The sequence below is a fragment of the Thermobia domestica genome, chromosome 13, assembly GCF_964235325.1.
Source record: "Thermobia domestica chromosome 13, izTheDome1.hap1.1, whole genome shotgun sequence".
NCBI classification, from domain to species: Eukaryota; Metazoa; Arthropoda; class Insecta; order Zygentoma; family Lepismatidae; genus Thermobia; species Thermobia domestica.
This window is the reverse complement of record NC_137466.1, coordinates 218948008-218973488: the sequence shown is the minus strand read 5'-3', so window position 1 is coordinate 218973488 and position 25481 is coordinate 218948008. Positions and strand designations below refer to the sequence as shown.

At 37.1% G+C, this 25481-nt stretch overlaps 1 protein-coding gene across 6 annotated transcripts in view; it reads left to right on the top strand.

The window, feature by feature from the left end:
• Window positions 1–25481, top strand: part of LOC145669037 (uncharacterized) — a 265385-nt gene that overhangs the window by 206200 nt on the left and 33704 nt on the right. For 4 of the 6 annotated variants that reach the window (XM_081737386.1, XM_081737387.1, XM_081737385.1 and 1 more), the window contains one exon: window positions 16946–17054. In XM_081737386.1, coding sequence (XP_081593512.1) covers window positions 16946–17054 — 109 coding nt within the window. Of the gene's footprint in view, window positions 1–1897; window positions 2048–11772; window positions 11905–16945; window positions 17055–25481 lie in introns of those variants that run through there. The other 2 variants (XM_081737390.1, XM_081737389.1) reach the window with 2 other exon arrangements.

Genomic DNA, 25481 nt, shown 5'->3' with positions numbered 1-25481 from the left:
ACATTGACATGTATACAGCGCCAGGGATTTACTCTGTGTATCAGACAACAAAAATAACGTATTGATCTTGCCTGAGAGTTTTTGTCGCGGGGAGGGGGGAGATTGTGGTGATAAAATTACTCTTGTCGCTGTTAAGGTATTCACGAGTTGGGATTATGGGTATTTGTTAGCTAGTGTTAAGAATTTAAACATAAAATGGAACATTAATGACTTCGGTAATGGTTTGTGCAGGGAATAGGCTTTGTTGTTGGGAGTTCATAAACCCACATCCGACATGAAGATCAATATTCGCTGCCGATTTTACTGTTGGCGTAATAATTGTTAATAACCGGGGAATTGAAAATAGCTCCATACAAGCCACAACATATTACGTAATTACTCTAGAGAACTAGAACACAGAAATCCATTTTCCCTGGTATTTTCAGGGAGAAGGGATATGTATTAGAGAGAGATTATTTATTTATTTGTTACGTGGCTACAGGATGTTTGAAGGTGAAGTTTCCTCTGTTGCTCTCTTTGGATCCATGCTTCTTTCCCTAGAAGGAAAAAAGTTTTCAGTTATATTAAGTGACCAAAAGGAAAGGCCATACGCTGTGTAAAATTTTTACATTTTACATTTTTTATCTATTTAAAGATACCACATAATAGCTGTAAAATTAGCGGTATTTTGATTTCGCCGTGATGGGACCTCGTAAGACTGTTCGTGTAGGTTATTAATATATAAGATATGCACAAGATACGATTATATTATTTCTGAACATAGTTTTTATCAGGTTGCATTTTAAATTTATTCTTATTGTTATTAAGAATATCTATTTTGATCCAAAGTTTGAACACTGTTGTATGAAACACACATGCACCATGTAGGAGACTTCTTTAAGATATTTGTTTTAGCTTTAATGCAAAATAACAGAACATTATTTCGATTTCGTGTGTCTGGATGAGGAACACTAAAAACCATTTTTTTAAAACAAGTCAGTGCAGTCAATTCTATTGTGTAATATTTTATGTAAAAACACAATCGTGAATAAATCTCGTTTCTGAGGATGACAAATTAATGGAAAGTTGACTCATTACCTGGATAAGAGGGAATGTTTATTATTTTACTGTTCAGATAATATAACACAAGTTAATCAAATTACATTATACTGTTTAAAACCATATGAATATGAACTTAATGTGAATACGTGTTTAGCTAATACTCCCTCCCCTAAGTTGAAGTTCCGGAGAGATCACTGCCATCTATTCTCTTCGCACAGTCAGTTAAATGCATGACTGGTAATTTTTTTATTTGAAAGATTGATGTACAAATAATAATAACAAAAAAAATGTTTATTGATGCTTGGTTCGTATAGTCTGTTGCAAATTTTAATGAAAATTAAGATGTAAATAAGACAACAATTCTGGTCGTATTAAGTTCGCTTTGTTGGGTGGCCAATCTTGGTGAGAGCGTATACAACAATCGTAGACTTTCTTAGTGTGGCATTTCAAATAAGATGATGTCATTCTTCTTCTTCTTTTTTAATATTATATGGTCACTTAAAGTCACGTGTATTGAACTTGGTTTATTTATGGCTCTCCGAAGCCTTGGCGCGTAGATCTCGTGTGATCCGTTGACACGTGTCGCTTCCCTTTCCACCGAAACCCATCCTATAAAATTTATTTGAAGGCATGCGACGGTTGTAATTCTAAAAGGTCATGGCGCGACGAGAGACACCTATCGTCCATGAGGTCAAGGACGTTACAGGTCATGATATTAGGATGCGCACTTGTTTCTTGCCGAAATCAGATCGATGGTGACGCACGAGGACCGAATGCAGCGCCGCGCCGCCGAAGGAGTTCCCGGGCGACCGACCCTAACTGACTCTACTCCAGTCTCTTCCAGCTTTCCAGTGCGGCTGGAGGCATTAGTGCGTCTGTGACGTCAACCGGTGCTGCAGTCTCGTGGGTGTTGCAAGAAATCGTTCGAGGTTATTGAACTTCAATCACGTTTGGGAGTCGAGGTCATCGTCCCTGCGTGAGGCAGGTCACCGAATGGTTGAGCAAGGTGAGTCAAACTGTGATCCTCGGAGAAAATTATGTCCCTGCACAAATCCAGAACAGCAATTACATAAAATACAACAGTTAATTTTATTTTTGTGAGTACAAATTGATTCGCACAATTAGACGATTTATTGTCATCAAAATAGATTTCCATTCATTGTTTTTATAGGTAGGCTTCCAATAGAACAGCAATATGTTTTTGTTAAAAATAAAATTTAGTGCAGATGAAGGAATAGTTGAAAGAAAAATAAATAATTGTACATTGTCTTTAAACATTGTGCGTGAATAAGTGGATACCTGTCTTATTCAATTTAATTTTTGTTAATAAGTTTGAAGTTGAGACATGGGACCGCGCTGGCTCAGTGGTAGAGCGTTCACCTTTGTTGCATGGGGTCCCTGGTTTGATCTCAGCTCGCACCAAGTGAGTTTTGTTGTGCGCAAACACCGTGTGTGGGGGATTTTTCGGGGTTCTCCCGTTTCCTCCCACTATTCATTCCACCATTTGATTCATTTCTCATAATCACCGCCTCCTTTAGCCTAGCCAGCATAAACGTGGGACGTAAAACAAAGATTTCATTCTTTTGAACTTCAGACCCTTGTTTTTTCAGCACTGATCTGAATTAAAGCCAATGTTAGTCAAGTAGTTTTCCAGAGAATAAATTTAATAAACTTATTTTTGCCGGCAACTTTGTGTGTTTCGTTTGTGATTTAAAAGGAAGTAAAGTATTTAAAAAGATTATCCAAGATTAGGAGGGTGACGGGTGAAAAAGATTCTTAAATTTGGTCATTCAGCAGCACGTGTAAATTCTCAGGAGCGACTAAATACGCTTGACATTTGGAAGAGCTCTTTTAACTACGAAGTTGGTTTGCTCAAATTTTGAGTACAAATATTTCCTGGTATTTAAGGGAGCTTACTTTCAGAAAACTTGAAAACTAAATTGGTATCTTTCTATAATGTAAGTACATGAATCAGTCCAATTGCCAGTTATCATCGCCTATTACATAGATCTAGATAAGTAAATAAGACAGTCTCAGGACAGCTTTTTCACGTCTACCAAAAACGTTCTATAAATAGACATGTCACTTTCTGAAACTAAGCTCATTTTTAAGTAAGATTTTTTAAATATGAGTTTGTACTTTCCTTTTACTTTAGTTCAAATGAACGGGCACAACCAGCTGTGGAATTATGTTCTATTGACACCTAAAGTTTTTCTGTTACGTAAAAATAGTTGTTCAACGGATTGAAAGCAGATTGATCCTAGTAATTCTGCTTACTTAAAAATGTTTATGCACAGTGTAGTGTTGTTATGAGAATTTAAATACAGAGTTATATAACTACCAATACTCCATCTTGATTTCCCTCACACTTGGGACAGTGGCCCAGCGTATACTTCGATACGAGCTATCCCGGGTTTGATTTCCGGTGAGGCCATTCTATCGAGTAAACGTTAAAAAAATTCAAGCCATCCATACTGATTGAGGTTTTTTTTTCAATCACACCAGGCAAATACCGGGATGGTATCTGACATAATGGTCCCAGGCCGATTCCTTTGTTCCTTCCCTTTCCTCGGATATTTTGATCGTTGAGGGACGTTATCCCTCATACATGGCGGGATAACATGGTCATAAATACCGAAAACCCAGAAACCTAATTCTTAATCCTAATCCCATACACTCAGCTCGGAACAGGCCATAAATACTCAGTGGTTATGTAAGGCTGGACACGAACTCAAACTTCAGCACATGTCAGAGGTGATGTAGTCAGCATTTCACCCTTAGAATTTTTCAAGTACTTTTTCAAGAGTTCAAAGACTGAGCGCTTGAACGCATTGGGACAAAGATAAAACGAGAAATAAATTTGTCCCCACCGGGGAGCGAACCCGGATCATCCATGTGGTAAGTAGACACCTCACGACCACGGCAGCGCGGCATTCTGATCTAGCTTTTGAGCTACCTATGAGCACGAAGATTCACACCTTTGCACATCTTTTCGTAGTAGTACAGATACATGATATTAATAGGCTAACATCTCAGTCTGTCAGTCTATGCGTCACACTAATACCTATAGATGTCAGCACCTGCGCTGACTCTAATAGATTTCTCTTCCTACTCGATAATTTAAGTTTCGTCCTTGAATAATTGTATAATTGTCGATTAGGAGAGGATCTAAAACTAGGGCAGAGACTATATTCATCATTTATCTATTCATCAAATCCCTCCTCCCTAACTAACATCACTGGATAAACACTGAAATATGAGTCAGTTTTAATCGATGGAATATATTTAAGAATAATTGAAGCTTTTTACCATACCAGCATCATTGCTTTGAGCATAAATTGTAAGCTTGCACGGCAGTTTTCTCCTTTTGTAACAAATAATTTAACTCCTACTTTTAACAAACGATGAAGTAGGTCTCCAAGTAGAGCTGTAACTAAGATAAGATAAAATGACACATCGACAAGATATTCAGTAAAGGAAGTTGATCTGATGCTTCAAGATGTCTTTATTACATAGAAATAGAATAAACTGAGGTGTCGTAGCGAAAATAAGTTTTCGTGTGAAGTACTTTACTGTATGACCGAAATGTGAGTGTGGAGAAGAATAAAGAAGATCGACGGACAGAAATCAAGAGTAATGAGCGAGTGTTTGCAGAAGTTTTGAGAAGAACAACAATGGAAATAGAAAAAAAGGGAAAGAAACTCTTACTCTTTGGAAATGAATTTTATTCTAAAAAATGTGCTAGATGGAAAGCTTGGAAGGGAAGGAGGCTATTTCAGATGTTAAAACGAAGAAATTAGGGCATTGCGGTAGGTGACCTGCCAGCGATGATAGCGTATTTAAAATAGGCATAAAATTATTTTCATCCAAATTTCCTCTACTAGACTTGATCAGAGGTTATTATTGTTTTTATCTTACGAATGTGACTGATAGATTAAAGGATATTAAGAAATAAAATACAGTAATGAAATGATAGCAAACGTTGATGCCCAAACTGAGATTCGTATCTGCAACTGACAACTTATATTGCATAACACCACATAGCATTTGAGTATGTTTCATTGTCTCCTTTCCGTAGATGTCATTCTTCAGACTTTCATTTGAAGTTCACATGTTGAAGTATTGTATTTACTATTAAACACGACAACATAAACTCCAAAAGGAATCCGTGTAAAATTTCTTAATGAGTTGATGAATGCATGATCATAGTTAAAGGAGATATTACAGACGATAAATGAACTCAGGGATTTTCTACTTCTACTGCCATTTTAAAGAGGACAGAAATACGTTTGTTCCATTAAAACATTAAAAGACTCGCCTTGTGGATTGATGTATCGTAAAATAAAATAAGAGATAGTTGGAAATGATAGTGCATTTCCCAATCTCAAAAATGAAACAGTCCAATGAATCATATTTCCGACATTTTTCTTGCCTTATTTAGGTAGAAGAACGACACGAGACATCCCTTTCGTTACGGAAAATGTAAGAAAGTGTTTTTCCTAGCCTTCTTGTTAGAGCATTTGATTTCGGTGCGTGTGTCCATAGGCTCGAACCCTGCAGAGAGTACAATGTGTCGGATCTCACTTTAATACAAGGTATCATTCTTGGTGACCTCACTTATGATGACACCAAAGGATGTACAGTCACTACTCACAACTACTAGAAATGAATCGTTTATTTCCGTGACATAACTTCGAAAGCGGATCTGCCCGAAACAGCATAACTTCTGTCAATATAGGCTACACGTATTATTTCTGTTCCTTTTCTGAAGTAATTCTTTTTTTTCTTTCTTCCCTCTAACTTAAAAACTTCACAGTCTAATGTAAGCTTTAATTATTTTGACAAGCATCGATCCGTTTCGTCAGCATTTTAATTTCCTTTTGTGTTTGAAGGATTTTGTCATTCCATTGCAACATTGTTTTAACCTTGTTGAGTCACATAGCATTCCAGGATGCCTTAATCCTGGTGGCATATGCAACCAAAATGTCCTTCATGATGTTTCAGTTGCCTACGTAATAGGGTTAACTTAAAATATAATGATCTCATCTCTTGATAATCACTAGCTTTGTTTAATGTGCAGAACGATACAAAAGTAACTTTCTTTGCTTCTTCTGAAAATGTGTTTTACAACATTCTTGTAAATTTGTATCCATTTTTATGAACAATAATTAGAAAAATATCTGTTCGATAAATGAAATGACATATCAAATTACCGGTGTATCTTAAAGTGTGTGGTTCGAGTCCTACTTAGAGTTTGTCTTTCATTTCATCATCTCATCGACCCCTGTAGCCATGGGACGCAAAACCCAAAAATAAGACAGCAAATTGTCAACCAGAAATCTGCATTGACTTGGAATCGAATCTCCAATCCTTCGTACCAGACAAAAGTGTTTTCTCCGTTAAGTAAACTACAGTCGTAGCACGAAGCCCGAGAAGGAAAATTACAGCATTGTACGAGTAGGCCTAGTATCATTTGTGTGATGCAGCTTCTCCGTGAATCAATACTGGTAACAGGAGACTCTTCGCACTTGTCGAAGGAACCCAGATGAATTACGGCCAGTGCCACTAAAGATAATGGCATACGCGTGTGTCCTAAAGCAGCGTTTCTCAAACTTCTGAAGGTATACCCTTATAGTACTCTTAGGTTGCACATTAGGAAAGAAAAAACTCTGTATTCACAATTGTCAATTTGATCAGAGGTAAAGGGTTTTGTTCAGGATTATTTATTTATTTTGCGTACACTCATATGTTATTATGGCGAGATGGTTCCTTGAGTCTAGCCAGGGACGCTTTTTTGCCTCAACAGATAGCTCTTGATAACATTTGATCTTCTGTGGTCCCATGATTAACTGAGGAAGGAAGAACCGACAAACACACGAACTCAATTTTGTATAATACAGCTTCTATGATTATATCACGATTTTTATACACTTTACTGTAATTTTGCTTCCCCTTTTAGCCTTGAGCAGATCTGGTAGCACACCTATTTTATGAAGTAATAATGTTTTCGTGAAATATGTTCTGTTAATTTATACATGCAATGAACTCCTTGCTTGTTAAATGTTATTTGATTGGAGGAAATACTGGGAACTGGGAATTCACTGTTTGATAACTGGATATTGATGTCTAATAGTATATAATATCTTTGTATTCGTGATTATTAAAGCTAGCTTGTCAGTGTTCCACTATACGTTGGTAAATACTGTTTTGACTATTTTATTCTCGAATACGTCTAAAGGAAAAGGTCAAAAGTAGCAGATATTTGTTTAGGAGAGCGGATGTTTGAACAGGTTTCTTGTCTTTTCCTTCTTATTAAGAGAAATAACCAAAAACTGTACTCACTTGTTCAGTTCCTTCCGATATCTGAGAGAATATGAATATAGCTAGTAAATGTAGTTTGGTTAGGGCCTTTCGAATGAAACTTGTTGTATATATTGAGATGACAGTTAATTCCCCAGAAAATGCAGAGTGTTTTCAGTATTATATATTACATATTAATGTTCCGAAATGTGTGGCTAAACGCTGGGCCTATTTGTTCATTCTGCCATCAGTACGAGTAATTTCCAACGTTAAATACAATCTTGTTTGTTCCCACTTTTATCATGTCATCCATTGTTTAGGACTTCCTTTATCCTTTTCATTAGCGGAGCCACGATGGTTCAGTGGTAGAGCTTTCACCTCTGGTGTGTGAGGTTCCTGGTTCGATCCCCCGCGCCAAGTAAACCGTGAGCGTGAGATTTTTCTAGGTTATCCCGTTTCCTCCCACTTTTTTCATTCCAGCATTCCATTCATTTGTCATCATCACCTTCTCATTTAGCCTAGCCGGCATAATCGTGGGACGTAAAACTGAAAGATTTCATTTCTTTTTATTTCATTAGCGTACAATTCAATTGAAGACTCCCAAGTAGCTAAATTTTAAACATAACATAAAAAAAAAAACTACGACATTTAATGGTGTATTACATCTATCAGGTTGCTCGGTACATCATTTTTTGCTCAATGTCATTCATTTTCTGAGAGAAGAAAATTGAAAAAGCTTAGATTCACAGTCAGTTTCGTACTTTTTTCTACTCGACATGTAGCACTTCTACTTTGAAATTATTTTCCACTTGTATGTAAATTACAGCAACTAGATTTTTTAAAAAAAAATTGGCAAAAATAAATATACGGTATATATTAAAAAAAAAAAAAAAGGTAATTGCACATTCTTTCATTTTAGAGATGAGCCATGTTGTACGAACGTATTAACATTTTCTGATGAGTTTGATTTATTTGAAAGGCCAATTAGGACACTTCTTATTACCAATGAAGCTTTGAAAACAGCATCCTTCTGGTGTCAGTTTTGGCATGGTGATAGGTCATTGCTTTGGATAAGTTTCCACGATCTTCAGTTTTTGCTTGAGGATACAACGACTTAGTGGTAGATAGCTCACCTTTGGTGCGATGCTGAGTCTGTGCAAACAACAACGCGTTCGCCCATTGCCTTCCGTATTCTTATTCCATCAATACGTCTTTTATTAATCATCCGTTTCCGTTAGCGTGAAGTAAAAATTTAATTTCACACGGAACTTTCGGAACTTCCGCCCGAAGGAGAGATGTAAAGCCATGGAATTTGCTGTGAAGAAGCTCTTTAATACACTATAATCAAATATGGGGACATTTGAAGTTTGCTCGAAATCAGTATGCCGTGCGCATGAGAAAACAGAAATTAGATTTTCAACGAGTTTTCACGCAAAAGCTATGACTGCTTAGTTGCTTGCGAGCATTTGGGAGCGGAAGGGGTACCAGATATCATTATAGAAGAATAATTGAAGATGGTTTACATAATATAGAATTTTCCGAAATTCCAAACTAAAGTAAGGAGACCTAAAATTATACTGTTATTCCACAGGGGGCACTGTGGTTCAGTGATAGAGCGCCTACCTCTGGTCCATGGGGTCCCTGGTTCGATTCCCAGCCGAGTAAGTTTCTGGTGGATATCTCTTTTGTTTTAGAGTGTGTGAAAGTGTCATTCAATTAGAGTCGAATGGGTAGGTCATAGAGAAAGTGAGAAAGTTTTACTATTATGTGTTTCTTTTAAACTACTATAGTACTCGCGCCGAGTCGTGAAGCTTGACCTAGATCTACCGATTTCACCACCCAATAGAAAGCGAGAGTGTATTCCAGTCGTCAACCCCCACCCATCAAATTTTGTCAGTGTCTTCTCTCGCACTACACGGAATACATCTCCCGAGAGGACAGTATTGTCGGATTGGCGTCAAGTTCCGTTTTGTTAATTCTTTTTTGTTGCGTTATATTTTCGTTGTTACTATTTGTGCTGTTGTTACCATTTTAGAATAGTTGTTACAGTAGTTATTGTTGTGTAGTGTTATTATTGGCAATTTTTAAATGCCTTTTTAATATACTCGCTTACTATGTCTTCAAAGTTTGGCAACATTGTTGGTGAATTTCAGCTGTCCGACGTTTCCCCAAGTGTGCGCTCGGGAAGCGGCTCCACGAATTGTACCGAAGTTTTCCGATGTGTTGGAGCTCAAGCAAAATATATATATGATTGGTTTAGAGCCCAAGCTTCACGACTCGGCGCGAGTACTATAGGCGAATAGGCACGAAATTGTAAGGTGCGATGCACTAATCTGCTTTGATCTATGAAAGAAATTATTTGACATTTGTCATTTGTACTTTCATACGTGTTTATGCCTAGTTACCATCTCAGTTATGAGGTTCCCTTCCCGATGAGAGGACAAAGCATATACACGTATGAAAGTACAAAGCATTGCGTTTTCTTCCACCAAGCGATAGGCCTAATCTTATGTTTAGAATTGTCTTTAGAGAATTCTTTTGAAACGAACACAATGCTTGTGTAACGGTTGACATCATTGGATCTAGTTCGGCTGTGTTGACAGAGGGCTAAGGTAACCTCTAGACTAAAGGATGTGAAAAGTAGCTTTTAACTGAGTGTGTGTGAGTGTTCCCATTCGATAGCATTAGCTATTTCAAGTGCGAAAGGAATTTGTAATTAGATGTAGGTTCTCAGATATCACAGAGAAGGAAAACTGATGTGCTCAGGATTTCGGAATACTTGTTCTCCAGTATCATTAAACGGGCTCATGTTTCTTATCTCTTGCTTTCAGTATTAGCGTTAAAGTATACGTCTTCATAATGTACAAAATTAGAAAAAAAAATTAAGAAAACTGCCTGAAATTATTATTACTATTGTAACTTATAATGGATCGAATAAATCCATTATATTAACGAAGTAGTCTGGACGTCTTTATAGAAGAAGAAAAAAGGAAGATAGGCCCGCCATATAATCGTGTAACTTATCAAGAATTAATTTAAATTTATTAGACTTGTGGTATCTACAACTATGACGAGCATGTTTGTCACTATTTTACTTTGTCCGGGATGCAGAAGCGCACGTTCCTCAATGCACAATACCAGCATTCTTCTAGTGTTGCAGGAAATCCAGAGAAAACGTTAAGCATAATGATTTGATTCGAACTCAAAGATTACATACTAACACATTACCACATCCTTCAACCCATTCGAGCAGATTTTTTTTTTTTTTTCTTGTATGTCGTATACTAGTTTTATGACAGTGCATTTCAAAAGCCATGGGGAAAATGTATTTATTCAGTTTTCTGCATTTTCAGATAATGCGGTAACTTATATCAAGAAACGTTCAAATAATAATTTCATTATAGAGTTCTCTCGTGGCTAAGCTGTTAGCGTGTTCGCCTTTAACGTGAGAGATTCGGGTTCGATTCCCAGCGGGAGCTTATGTGGTTCGGATTCCATATTAAGCTGTAGATCCACGTCGCATATGCTTCGCTGCTGAACGAGACACTAAACTCACAAATCAAATCAAATTTCATTACAGAGGAAAGTATGGTAATAATTCAGAAAGAGAAATTAAAATGTGAAGAATAAATGGGAACATGTGAGGCACTCAAACCTTCAGTGGAACTTGCTGTCTTGTAAAAGTTAAATGGTGTGGGTTAGCATGTTCTTCCTCTAGACCTGCGTTTATAAACATCGTAATATTACTTAAAAGCAACGCAAACATTGATACTGGGCATTGTTTGGTATGTAACTCTCCATGCAGCAATATTGATGGAGTTATCTTTGTTTGGGGACAATCTAGATAACATATTTCGGAAACATATTGTATTCAAGTTTTTTGTTAGATGTTGTTTTGTTTATTTTAAGCAATTGTACTGTAAGGATTTGAAACTAAACATAAACACAGGTACCCAGGGCTGTCGAGCCCACTACCATTCCTGCAGAATGCTTTGAACTGTGTTCGTAAAGAGAAGTAACTGTTCCAAATTTTCCCGAGGACGTATCCAATGTTCTTGAGATTACCTTGCTAATAATTATGCAGGGAAATTTTAGTGTAATTTTGTAATTTCCGGGACATTTACAAAATCTGGTTCGGATTGATGAATGCCACCAATTGATATTATCGCCAATTTTCATAGTAATTGGAAAAAATGGAAGGAAAATGGTATTCGATTGACGATGCAGGATATGATGAATAAACAATGTTGTTCCAAAAGGTGTCAATGATTGAACGTGCGTAATTGCTGTGTTGGGTTTCGTGGAAAAATTCACATGAGTTTAAATATAAAACAACAGCAGGTTATCAGCGCAGTTTCTTGTGTGTTGTCTCAAACGGAAAAAGTCGTGTTGCAAGGTGCTACGTCAGTTTCCTTTCAACGTTATCAGCATTTCAGTGGACGCTCTACACCAGCAGTTTCTATGTGCATTATGTGAACGTTACACAGTGTGACTAGCGATATGTACCCTGCAACAGAAGCAATCGATACACTTTCAGAATTAAACTCTTGGCTTCGTGAAAATGTAAGTATGAATGAAGATAAAAGCGTTTACAGTATGGTTATTACATTCGTTATGTGAAATGAGTGGGTGGATTGTTTATGGCTTCTTGTGATTCTTAGAGGTCCCAGTGACATATTGTGAGACATCGGAACGCTGTGTATGTACATGTCCTGACTCCCGAGTTGAAGAGTTTTTGCTCGAAAGAAAGTCCGAAAGCTCTTTTGTTTGTTTGTTTGTTTGTTTGTTTGTTTGTTTGTTTGTTTGTTCGGAGTCGTTGCCTTCCGATAGATTGTGATATGCAAGTTTCAGAACAGCGCCATTCATTAAAAGTGTACCTCGTTGTACTCGTTCACTTACTTCGTCTGTTTAGTTGCTGAGAAAATATTGTCTCTGACTAACGGTGCGTCGTGAGCTTTTCGCTCGATTCTCATTCAAAATTAAAAGTGTTACGTAATTCTTAGTCATCAATGTATCGTCCATGCTAGTATATATTGATTTATAAGCGACGCTTTTAAGACTTTCCCATTACATTTTTTAAAGCAATCTGTAAAGTTCAAAAGCAGAGACTACAGGGCATCTCTTTCAGGGACAGTACAGGGTACTACTGGCTCAGACTAAAATGCCAGAACGTGGTTATTACCGTTGCATGTACTGTAACAACCCGTGTGCTTCTGCTAGACATTCGATTTCCTGGTTTTTCGCTTTACCAATTCTTCCAGTAACATTTACTTTGTTTTAATTTCTATGGTACATTAATGTAATGTTAAGTATTCCGTGTCATGTATCGGCAGTCAGATGATCACACCTCTCCTCAGCATCTGTGTTAAAAATGGGGGGGGGGGCGAACGGGTAATACCTTTCCCATATATATATATATATATATTTATTTATTTTTAAGCGATGTTCAAAATATTTATGAAGTTGAAAACCAATGCTGTGGAGAATCAGGGGAGCAGAGTTGTCTTCAACATTAGGAGGCGGGCAGATTTGAGGCTTATTCTGGGAGGGAGGATAACATTATATTACGGTAGATGAATCTGATTTCTGAGGAGAACCTGCTGTATATTATACAGCAAGGAACATCAATTTCATCTCACTTTCCTTGGTGGCAGTCGGACGCAAATCATCACATTTCTCCCCAAAAACACATTTCATATCTGATTACTGTGGGGGACAGTCCCCCTCACTTACAAGATTGCAGGGGACATGGCCCCCTTATTCTCCTGGGATTTGCGCCAGTACTCCTCAAAGAAAAATTTCAAGCACATTCTTGTTATAAATATCTTTCCAGCCCTTCTCGCTGGTACGTCTTCGGTGCACGAGCTCCAGGGTTTCATTTAAACTGTACGTTCACGTCTCGTATAGCTTCTCTGCTGAAATGGGATGCTAACTCCAGCAATCGATCAGATATATTTTCATCTGGTTGATCGTTTAGATTTTTCTATTTTAAAGTGTGTCTCCTTTTTTTTTTTTTTTTTTTTCTTTAACCTAAGTGTAATCTGTAAATCCATTCCTAAGATATGCATACACTCAATCGCCTCGAGGATTGTCTAAATTTGGAGCTGGTTTTATAATTATTCTGGGTGAAGTTATTTGTCAGTGACATCAATTAAATACTGGTGTAGTATTTTGCGTAAAGCCACTTTGCTATTTTTATTCGATTCTTTCCATCTGAGAATATTGAAGGAGTCCCATTGTGCAATCCCCCGCCTCCAACAGCTAATACAACCAATAAACATACATTAAGATCAGAAAGAACAAAGCTACAATATTGAAGTTATAGAAAGGAGATTTTAAATATATTTTAGGAATTAGCGGTTGTTAGTTTCTTCGCGGAAATTCGTATAAATAAGTATAGATTGTACTTTGTTTCTGCACTTATAAAGGTATTATGCAAATGTATTGGTGTCTGTTTGAAGGTAATATAATCTGATTGAATCTCCATCTTATTATATCTTGTTATTAAAAATTATTAACTTAAAATTTACTTCCGATAGATTTAGTCAACAAAAAAATGGTTGAATTTATTCCTAAGAGGATGGGCAACCAACTTGATCTAAAAATCAGTTATGCAAAGGTCACACACGTGATTTGGCTAATGTTTTTACCACGTGCTCACATTCCCTGACGAATTTCACGGTGCATTTGTGGATGCGGGTGATGGAGTTAATCCGGAAACACAGAGCATGTTAGACAGCAGTCGTTTGCATTACCTGCGCTGCGTAAATCTCGAGTAGAGTTCGGGAAAGGGAGAGAGTGCACTGACCTGGCAGGTTGGCTGGTCCAGGGCTGGGATGAATATCGATCTCTGTGTGGGAACAGACGGGAGGGATTTTCTGGGATGTGCAAGAGCCTACTGTCATGTTCAAATAAAACTCCTGTGGTTAGAGTTCCTCTCAGCATTCTCCAAATGAAATATTTTTCAATGGAAGGCATCATCAGATTACCTCACGTCTTCCCTTCTCCTGGAAGAGAAGAGCTTTGTGTTTATGACGAAATAGAAGCTGCAGATTGTGCATTCCCCACAACAGTTGTGGAATTCCCGTGGCTTTCTATCGCATACGGTTCTTTTGGAAGAAGAAAACCAGTGTTAAAATATGATACTCAAGGGAGAATGCACTTTACAACAACAGATTAAGAGTTATAGCAGAAGTTAAACTGGTTGGTCAGCTTGTATAGCTGGTGGATAACATCGTTGCTTGTAACTCGAGCAAGACGAAACTTATTTTCATTGTATTTTGTAAGCTTATAGTCACACAAAACAAATGACGGAATAGTGCCGTAATTTTCTGTATAAATTGTTTCCATGTTTGATGAACTTTTTGCTGTTTTTTTTTTTCTTTCTTCAGAAATTTCAGGTTGACTCGAAAGAAAGTAGGAAAAAAGGAAACAGCCTCTGTCTAAACTAAAAAAATCGACTGACATGAACATAAATTTAATATACTAAAGTACTCGTATTTTCGTTTATCTTTCCGACTTTCAAAGGTTATTAGCATAAATGCAGCAATTACGGCATTAATGTGTTTCCCATGTATTGAGTTGAACAGACGTGTACCTAGTCTGTGGCCAATCCAGAAAAGGTTGATGAAATGGAGATATGTAGAGCTGTGGGCGCGGTTTTCAGAGCCTGAGTTGTTAATCATTATTAAGTCTCGTCTGCTGGGAGAATTCCACCCTTGCCTTTCTCTGAGGTGTCAGTGTTTGCGAGGGTAGACGCTGGAAGCAAAGGCTTGGTGGGTTACATCCTAAAAAGGATTGACGTCTGCAGAGAGAGAGAGAGAGAGAGAGAGAGAGAGAGAGAGAGAGAGAGAAGCAGATGAAATACAGTCTACGAACAGAAATATTGAGGGTAAATTTTACTGTTTTCTGTTTATAGAGCTCTGCTCCACTTTATGCGTGGGATATATCTTTAGAGATGGGAATAATTCAGAAATAGATCAAATATTTCGTATTTACGTGTAATTTGTCCGCTGTTTTTAGTACTTTTTTTTTTTTAAAGCAGAGTTTAAATCTGTATAAATTTGTCATGATTAAACCTCTTAATTTTGATGTAATAGCATTATTTTGACTGCTCCCTTATGGTTTTGAATAGTTCTTCTTTAAGGTGACGAGAAATATTATTGCATATCAACGCAACCAAATGGATTAATGTACCTGACCAGTGTTTACAACCTTGGTCAACCACTTTGAAATTTTGAAAATTAAATATTAAAAATGAAATGAACAATGTCGATTTTCGTTTTGCTTTTGTCAAATTACTCTAACGTTCGAACATCTGTAACAAGCCATTAACCCTATTCTATACTAGGTGATACAGTCTTGCTGTAAAACGTAAATTTTGTGCACTCAGCTTATACTTAACACCTTTGTAGAAGATCGGTATTCTAAGTCCAGCGTGCAAGTCTACTCATATTTCGGCTGCTACCTAATTTCAGCTGTTTTCCATAAGCCTATTTGAACCACAATGGAAATAAACTGACCACCATTCAGTTTCGTTCATTTCCAGTTTGTATAGCAGGAAGATAGAACAATATTCGCTTTTGTGTGTATATGTATGTATATATACATATTGTGATCCGGAAATAAACTGACAAATTTTGCACAGGTGTTAAGGACCTCAATACAAGAAAGAAAAAAAAAAACAGTTGATTTGCGACTAGCGTTTTCGTAATTAGGCGTTTCCGATCAAAGTTGCATTACTTTTCTCCCTTGTATTGAGGTCCTCAATAGGTATGGGAAATTCTTCGATTTATTTCCGGAACACTGTATGTGGCTACTTGGAACACGGTGTGCGAAATATAACCGAATTCTTCCTACACCAAGTGGTATCTTTTAAGTGCAGTGATAACAAAATAACTAGAAAGTAATGGTCTGGATAAGCATAGGAATATTGTATATTGTTGAGTGCTTTAACATCCGTTGGCAGATATTTTAGGATCCTGTAATAAGAAAAAACACGGTTGGCTATAGGTAGGAGCGACTTACGCCGTGTGCCAATGAGTAAAAGAAGTGGGTAGTTCTTTGCCACGTGCTTCCCTGCTTATTACGTATAAAGAGAGGCACGCCACATCACGTGTTAGCTTTTTATTATCTCCCTTTTCCCTCAAATAATTCTTAATCAATTCATTTATCAGTTATCTATTGAAGAATGCCGCTTTCATCTTCCCATTGGAAAAGACTCATGCCTCTTGCCTGCTTCTTCAGTGTATTAAGTCAAAAGATTAAATGATTTCAGGTAGTCATATCACGCTTCCTAATTAACTTCTTATCCCCTTGTTCACGTCCTTGCGAGCAAAGTTTCCTTTAACATGGTAGAAGGATTTTTAAATTAAAAATTAGTTTCTGGATTAAAAACCTGTTTAATAACGGGTTTTGTAAATGGTCAACAGAAAGCATATTAGTAGCGGCGCCTGCGCTTAGTTAGTTACAGCCAGCTTGTTTGCATTATGCATTCTTTAAGCTCGAATTATAGAATAAAGTTCTCTGTATCGATAGATTGACAGAGATTCTAATGAGGATAAGTCGCCTGTTTATCTGATCAACTTTCTTCTTCTTTTTACAGGGATTGGACAATGTAAGCTCCGGCGCCCTGCGACCGCTGCCGTCTGCGGGGCCAGATCTCAACACCCCGCGGATTGACAGTTACCGCTTCTCCATGGCCAACCTCGAAGGTAAGAGTTTGTTGTTTATTTAGGACTTTGTCAAGTGATATAATTAATCAATGAGATTTATGAGTTATTTTATGATAAAAAAAAGGAGTGAAAATATGTATAACTGGGCCGAGACACCGAACTCGGGTTTCCGTCTTATCGTGCCACTGCGTTAACACTACGCTACTCATTTCGCTCCCTGAACAAGCCACTCGAACCATACGTTATTGTATATTTTAAAGAACACGCGGCGACCGCGAGGGCTCAATGGTAAATCAGTCCCTCTATCGCGTGAGGTCCCTGGTTATATCGTAGCGCCCGGCAAGTAGGTTTTGTGGTGGACAAACACCGTGTGCGTGAATTTCTCAGGGTTCTTCCGTTTCCTCCCACTTTCTTCATTGTAAAAGTGTAAAATGTATTGAGAATTGAATGATACACTAAATTGTATTGAAGAATTAAGGGCTAGAAGGTATCAATCCTATTGTATAATTCTTCTTTTCAGCGAACTTCGTTAATGAATTCTCTCTCTCTCTCTCTCTCTCTCTATATATATATATATATGTGTGTGTGTGTGTGTTGTTTGCTAATTTTTCAATTTTGAGCTCTCCATTCAATAAAGCATCAAAAATTACTTTGAAGAAGTGATGAAATTTTCCTAGTTACTTTCACCGTTCCCGAGATATTGGCCAAAAATGTTCCGATTTCGGGAGATTTAAGGAGCCATATCTCGGGAACCGTAAGTAACAGAGAAATGATACTGGTGTTGATCAATATACCTAAGAGAATGGTGAACATTGTTTGGTACCAAATAGTAACCAGTGGCCACTGGTTATATCTGCAATTTTCAGTATATATACGGTGATAAAAAGTGACAGCTCAATATAGCTAATTCAATAGATTTCCCTAATACTCAGGTTCCAAATATGGAAATCTATTGAATTTAAATAAATATAATATACAATTTCATATAAATTTCAAAAAGATTATTTCTTTTTAAGTTCGTGCTGGTAATGCTTGTGGATCATTCTCAACTGGTTCTTCTTTCTTCTTTAAATAAAGACTTTCTGTTAACAGATTGATCCCTCTCTTTTTACCATCTCCCTCGTGAATGTGAACAGAGGTAGAAATATTTGCGGTACAGGCTACCTTCATTGATCTAGATCGATAAAAATGTTATTGTAAGGAGGTATATTTGCATGTTATGTACTTTAGGTAAATTATCTGCATTTCATTTCTCTTGTGTATTGGTTGTGAAGGACAAAAGAGCAGAAATTCCCATACTTTTCAGAACCTAGCCAATTTTCCATTGTCATTAGCCTCGTATGTAGGGTACGATAAGGGAATTCGAAAAATTGTCAATTTTACAAAACAAGGTGATGTCATTCGACCTTCAGAATGAATGTGAATTGCTGTGACTATGTTTATTTATGAAGTGTCATATTTTGCAACCCTTGAATGTTTGTTGGTAATTTTGTACGTAAAGTGAGTGAATCATTGAACAATCGGATGCGTCTTAACGGCGACGTCGGAGCCCTCATTTCAACCACCAACTTCCAGCTCATCGAGCGGAAGTGGTCTATCTCTGGGAAGAAACAGCTCTTCCGCTGTAGCAAGATAGCTGTGGAGCTCTCGCTGTTTCCAGGCTATTCTAGGATATCCTTGCGTGATCGCTCAAGGCTAAATAGAAATAGTCTTTGATCATAACGAGAATAGAATATTGTATTATGTACTAAAGCTTAAAAGAATCAACTTTAAAAATATTGCATGTATTAAGGTAAATGTAGTTCACAGTTTGAGAAAAGATTACATACAGTAATTACTAGGTGTCAGTCACAACGTGCGAGGCCAATTTAGTCACGAAAAATCAACATCCAACGACAGTAAGAAACAAAGTGAAGGAAATCTCGGTATGTGCATTGTGGAACTGAGAGAAAACCTTTCAAGATGGCCGGCCTCTTGATTCGAACCTAGAATCTTTCGATTGCGAAATAAGAACAGGAACCACTGTCTTACGCCCTAAAGGGATACGCAACACCTTGTCAGGCTTCTTCATTCCTTTGTAGGCGAGATAATGATTATTTCAGAAGGCCTTGTTTCTACTATAAGCAAGAAATTTAATTTTAAATGCCTTGATTATGCCCTTTAGGCTAACAAGGTACTTTCGCAAAGTGTCCCTTCGGGATTCGTGTAAAATTGATTCAGATGCAAAGTCTCCGCGGCCCAATTTGCATTGTAGTAATTTTAGCGGCCCATACTGATAATTTGCTCTTTATGGGTCTTCATATATTCGGAATTCAATCATACACTACTATTACTCTCGGATACAATTGCTTTTAGTTTCTTCGGATGTAACTGACATGAATGTGGGCATATGCAAAGCAAATTGGATCAGTACTACTTCTCTGACACTTGTTACCCACCACGGTCGCCATCTTGGATCCGCTATATTGGATTCAACTTTCGTTTTTTTAGATGGGAATAGGTGCAAGTAATACATGAGATTCATGTATAGTTTGGAAGGTATTACATGTTAAATCTCTTAGACACTTCGCGAATAGACATTACAGAGTAATGTCAGTTCCGCTTATGTTTTTGATGTTGACAAATCAAAAAGTTTCTAACTGGAAAAATGCTGTAGGTATAAACATTGGTGTGATGACATATTTCTGTGAGTGATTGTTATTACTTCCATATTATACTATAACAGAGAAGTATTGTATTACGGTCAAAATGCCTAATGTAAATTCAGATACGACCAGATTTGTGTAAAGACCTTCCATTTTCCTGTTGACGTTTGTGTGTCTATATGTGTGTACGTTCAGAGAATGTTTCGTAAACGATAAATTACGTAAAATATTTCATATACACACGGGAACCTGCACAACTTTCTATATGGGTCAATATTCGTGAAGTGCCTGGTATTTAACATGCAGTACTTTGCAAACGATACAATCTTCGTATTTACCATCCTTAACTTTTCTTCTAACCATGACAATATCAATATTTTCATCCTTCAGATGTCGCTTGCGTGGATTTGTTTCAGAATCCATTGTTTTCATTTGAAACGAAGTCAAGTATCCTGTGTTCATTGTTCTTCTTTCGAATGAAATGAAAAATTGTGTTGGTGTTATTTTCTATTGACTCTGAAGGAGTTGGGATTGCTTTCTTGTTTGGTCGATGATTTTCCCATGATTCATAGTAAAAAAAGAGTGTAATACGTACATATTTTTTCCTTCCTTTTAGCTTAACCTTAGGGAGGAAGGAGTGACATTAAGGACATTAGTCACCATTCCCCACCCAACATCATTATAATAATGAGTAAACGTATAATGTAGCTGAGTAAGGAAAAAACCATCAGCTGTTTCTACTAATAACTTTAAAAAACAAAAATGCAGGAGCACAACTATCTGTCTTTGAATCTATTGATGGATGTGGCTTAGCACGTTACTCGTACACTGAAGAGAGAGAGAAATCCGTTATGGGCAGAGTAAAATCGTGACAGTCAAGGGTTATTAAAAAAAACTATCGACAGTAATGGTTTATCCCCTAACAAAATATCTTCTCCCAAGAAACGTGATCTGTTATATATAAAAGAAAGAAAAAAAAATACTCTTTAACCTTCAGTCAAAAGTCTTCGTGTCATAGTTATCAACTTGTAACAACCAAATATGTTTGTTCTTCTGATACAAGGGATAACTATTTCTGTAAGTGTCAACTGATCATAAGCAGTAATAGTATTTATTTATTTATAAATGTTTCAGATACAGATCTATGTCCATTTTACACTGAAACAATGCAACAAAGTACATAAGAAATAACAACAAAAATAATATATATATATATATATATATATATATATATATATATATATATATATATATATATATATATATATTAGTGCTGTTGAATTTTTGTGACATTTGCGGTTTTCGGTTTTTGAGAAAACCGATTTTCTGAAAACCGAAACCGCAAAAGCGGTTTTCAAAACCGAAACCGCAAAAGCGGTTTTTAAAACCGAAACCGCAAAAGCGGTTTTCAAAACCGAAACCGCAGATGCGGTTTTCAAAACCGAAACCGCAAATGCGGTTTTCAAAACCGAAACCGCAGATGCGGTTTTCAAAACCGAAACCGCAAAAGCGGTTTTCAAAACCGAAACCGCAAATGCGGTTTTCAAAACTGAAACCGAAAAAGCTCTTTTCGAAAGCGAAAGCCGCCCGAAACCGTGTTTGCGGTTTTATAAGGGATTGTCCTTTTCAAAGCAGAAACAATGTTTGCTGTTTTTAATTACACCTTTTAACAATTGTGAAAGCATCTATCGATCGAGACAAATGTATTGATTTATATGTGTGTTTTAACTTTTTTATTTGCTCCAAGACTATTATGGTAATATGTGCAGCACAGTGCGAAAGGGATAATTCGATGGTTGTATTACCTGACCAGGATATTAGTGCGGTTTTTCGTGGAGGGCGCTAGTGTAGTGTTTACATCAGTTTCTAGGTAAGCGCGGTGGCACAGGGGAACGGAGAGCGTCACTCTGCAGTGTATCCAACGATTTTCAAAAGTTGCAGTTTGCATGTTATAAGTAGCCTAATCTTTTTCGCTTAATAAAGAACTCCATAAATTATATAGTTGTTATTGAATGCAGTAATGGTTATTCCTGCAGTAATGCAGATGTATTGTGGATAATGGCATATGCATGGAAATTAACAATTTAAGAACAAGATAGCATACAAGTGAGTTTCTACCGTGTATTAAGCAGATTATATATAAAAAAAATTGATTACGTTTTATTTGATTTCATTATAAAACAGTAGAAACCTGTAAAACTCAGTAATAAGATGTAATGACTAAAATATTAATTATGGGTTGGTAGCTTAGATACTTGCGCAATATCTTGTAACTGTAAGTTTAAATCAAGTTAAGGCTCGCGATGCTTGTATTTGATTTAATATAGGTCTATCGATTGACAACTAAATTATTTTCGTGAGTTGTAGCCAAGAAAGAATTCCGATACGTTTCCACTCGAGAACTGTGGAAGTTCTCTCCGTTGGTCTATTGGCTAGCGCATGTGCCTTTGTTGTACGTGGTTCTGGGTTGAAATCCCAGTGAGAGCTCAAAAATTAATTTTACAATGTTTCACTTTCATTAATCATCTATCTCCTCTAGCATAAAGAGCATAATCATGGGACGTTAAACTAAAGAAATTTCATTTCATTGTTTCGATTAATGTGAGCCCTTTGGGGGAAAAGGAAGTGAAGAAGAAATTTTCCTTAATTTTTTAAAGGGCTACGGGATTGGATAGCTTGTCTTTCGGGATTGCCTTGTAAAACCTGATTACAATGTATCTTTCTTTTAGGATTATAATCGTAATCCAGCCTTTTGGTAAATGTGAAATAAAAGTATTGATAAAACATCATCGTATGGGTAATGTAAGCATAAATATCATTGGTTCAATACACAATAAATTCACAACTTTTATATATGAGTATAGAAATTCCCTTTGAACTAACTCCCTCTGAATTTCTTTCAGACCCTAGGTCTCTTGTGACAAAGAATTAATTCTATTATCTGTTTTCATACACAATATAATTTTGAAACTTGGGAGCCTAGTGTTGTCTTTGTGTCTGTAATACGTAATCATTTGTCGATTGATTTCAGAAGACTGAGTTTAGCCCGTGAGCATAAGTTGCATATAGTTCAAACATATCAGATGTACGGTCTTGTTTAACAAATCCTGTGTGCACATATGAAATTCAAAGACAAAGGTAATCAATCGTCTTTAAACAGCTGTATTTTTATTTCAAGTGTAAGTACTAAAATGTGCTACGTAGATTTCCGGCCAATTGTTTCATCGCCGGTATCTTTGAGCAATGAGATAGCAGTGGAAGACAAACTTCGTTCTTCTAACTTGATATTTTGAAAAACTTACGCAAGTGGTTTTGTTACTTAAATACATATCTATTCACTCTAATCAATTTCAAAAGTACCATTAATAACATAATGAATGTAAGAGTTACCCTGAAAATGTATTTTGTATTTCTTTTTTAATATGAAATTCATTTTTTCTGAATTTCACGAGCTATAAGAAATCAATTGTCAGGCTCCCCACTTTAAATTTTAATCGCTCCCCTACCGCCTCAATGTAACATTGGGTTTATTTCTTTTAATTTTTTTTTTTTCAAAATATGGTAGAAATACTGGATTTTTAAATTACCAAACCATGCTAAATAATGACATGTTAGATATCACCTTTATCTACCTTCTTAATTAGGGGCGGATCCAAATCTCCTTCGGAGGCGGTTAGATTATCAGTTTCTCTCTCACCAATCTTTTGCAGCACATCCGAAAATGATCTCAATGCAAATTTGTTACTGAAAGTACTGTCAATCGATCGATCACATGGTCCAAATTGGTAGCAATTTCGAAGACGCCTTATCTCAAAACTACACAATAGAACTTGCTTTAAACAATGAAAGCGCAGTTGCCAAAGTATAACTTTGATTCACAAAGATGAACTTCGAGGTTTCGTTAACAGATAAATTAGGAATTCCTTACACTCTAATGCTACGAAGTTCTCAGTGTTCCTTTGTACAACACTGAGGTTAGTTTATTCGCAAGTTATTGTCATATTAATATGGAGGGTGTATGTTTTTTGCAGTCCCTTAAAATGTTCTGAAAATAACTTCCATAACTTTTGAATTGTGTTTGTCTTAACTTGAACATTCATATGCGTGAAGTGGTTTATTATGAACAGGGCAAAAACAACTGTGGTAGATTAATTACAAGTGATCCGGTTAGAAACACTGTTGTTTGCATTTTAGTTCCAAAATCGGCCGCCCGCACTCGTTCGCTGGTGGACTAATACAAGTCACAGCTAAATTAGGGTGACAAATATTGACGTTCGATCCTTAGCTTTTTTTTTTTTTTTAGTTATTTCTTTGACGACACTTTCAATGTACCTTTCGGCTGCAGGGAAGCAAACCCGGTGGACCCCACCTGATTTTCATATATATTGTAAATTAGACCACCGGGAACACGAATCTGAAGGAATTTTGACATTTCGAATGTCGGAACTCGAGATATTCGATCATAAATTGACCATTGAAGCAAACTGGACCCCACCTGATTTTTATATATTTTGTAAAGTAGACCACAAGGAACACGTATCTGAAGGAATTTTGACATTCCGAATTTCGGAACTCGAGATATTCGAACATCAAGTGAAAACGGAAGCAAACTAGACCCCAACTGATTTTTATATATTTTGTAAACTAAACCACGAGAAACACGAATCTGAAGGAATTTTGACATTCCGAATTTCGGAACTCGAGATATTCGAACATAAAGTAACCAGGAAGCAAAAAGGACACTATTTGATTTTTATATATTTTGTAAACTGGACCAAAATTAGCAATTATCTGAACGAATTTTGACATTCCGATTTCCCGATCTCGAGATACTAGAACTTATACAGTAGTTTTATGTAATATGTATAAAAGTAACGAAGAAAGTTCTGTCGCTTTTTGACCTATCACTTAGAGCATAGATATGTCACCAAAGACGTACCTGGAAGATCAAAAATAGTACCCATCAGTATCAATGACCTTCTGCCAACGTTCGGAATGGGCATGGATTCCTTCGCGGTAGAACTTGGTTTGCCGTGAAGCGAAGAAGGTATCAAGTGCATTTAGCACCTCTACTACGGAGTTGAACTGGAGTCCTCTAAAGTGAGTGTCCAAGGAAAGGAACAGGTGATAACCGGACGGTATAATGCAATAGTGTTTCCCATTCAAGGTGTAGGATGGTGTTCCGGCTCATTCTAGCTATGTGGGGCATAGCGTTGTCCCGTAATGGGGGAACCCCTTAGCGATTGAGAAGTGTTGGCTCCAGGGTTTTGAGTTTTTCTTGAACACGGCTCAACTGCTGACAGTAGACAGTTGCATTAATGTTCTTCTCTGACCGCCCGGTAGCAGTTCCCGATGCACGATGTCGTGAGCAGTCCACCAAACACACAGGAGGACTTTCTGGCCCGGAAACAAATCATCTGGGACACATAGACCCAACTTGTAGTGCTTCCCAAATTGATGGAGGTGCTGGCGAATGGTTTCTCGACTAACATTGAATGTTAGCACCAGTTCCTCACATGTCGGTTCGGCTCAATTGCTACCTGAAGATCCTCATTTTGTACATGTGTTGGTCTTCCGGCACGTGTGGTGCGTCTTTCGTGAGTGTTTCGTCACCGTTCTTAAACTTGCTAAACCACCCTTGCACTGTCTGCGTAATCACGACACCCTCACCAAAGCCCTGAGGTATCTTCCGCCCCCTACAGTGGCGTTTGATCCAAGTTGGAACTCGTACAGCATACACGCCCCTATGACGCTCTGTGGAGGTTCCATATTCACTCCGTCCTTACATACGTTTACGTTGTAACTGAACTTCCACAACCAG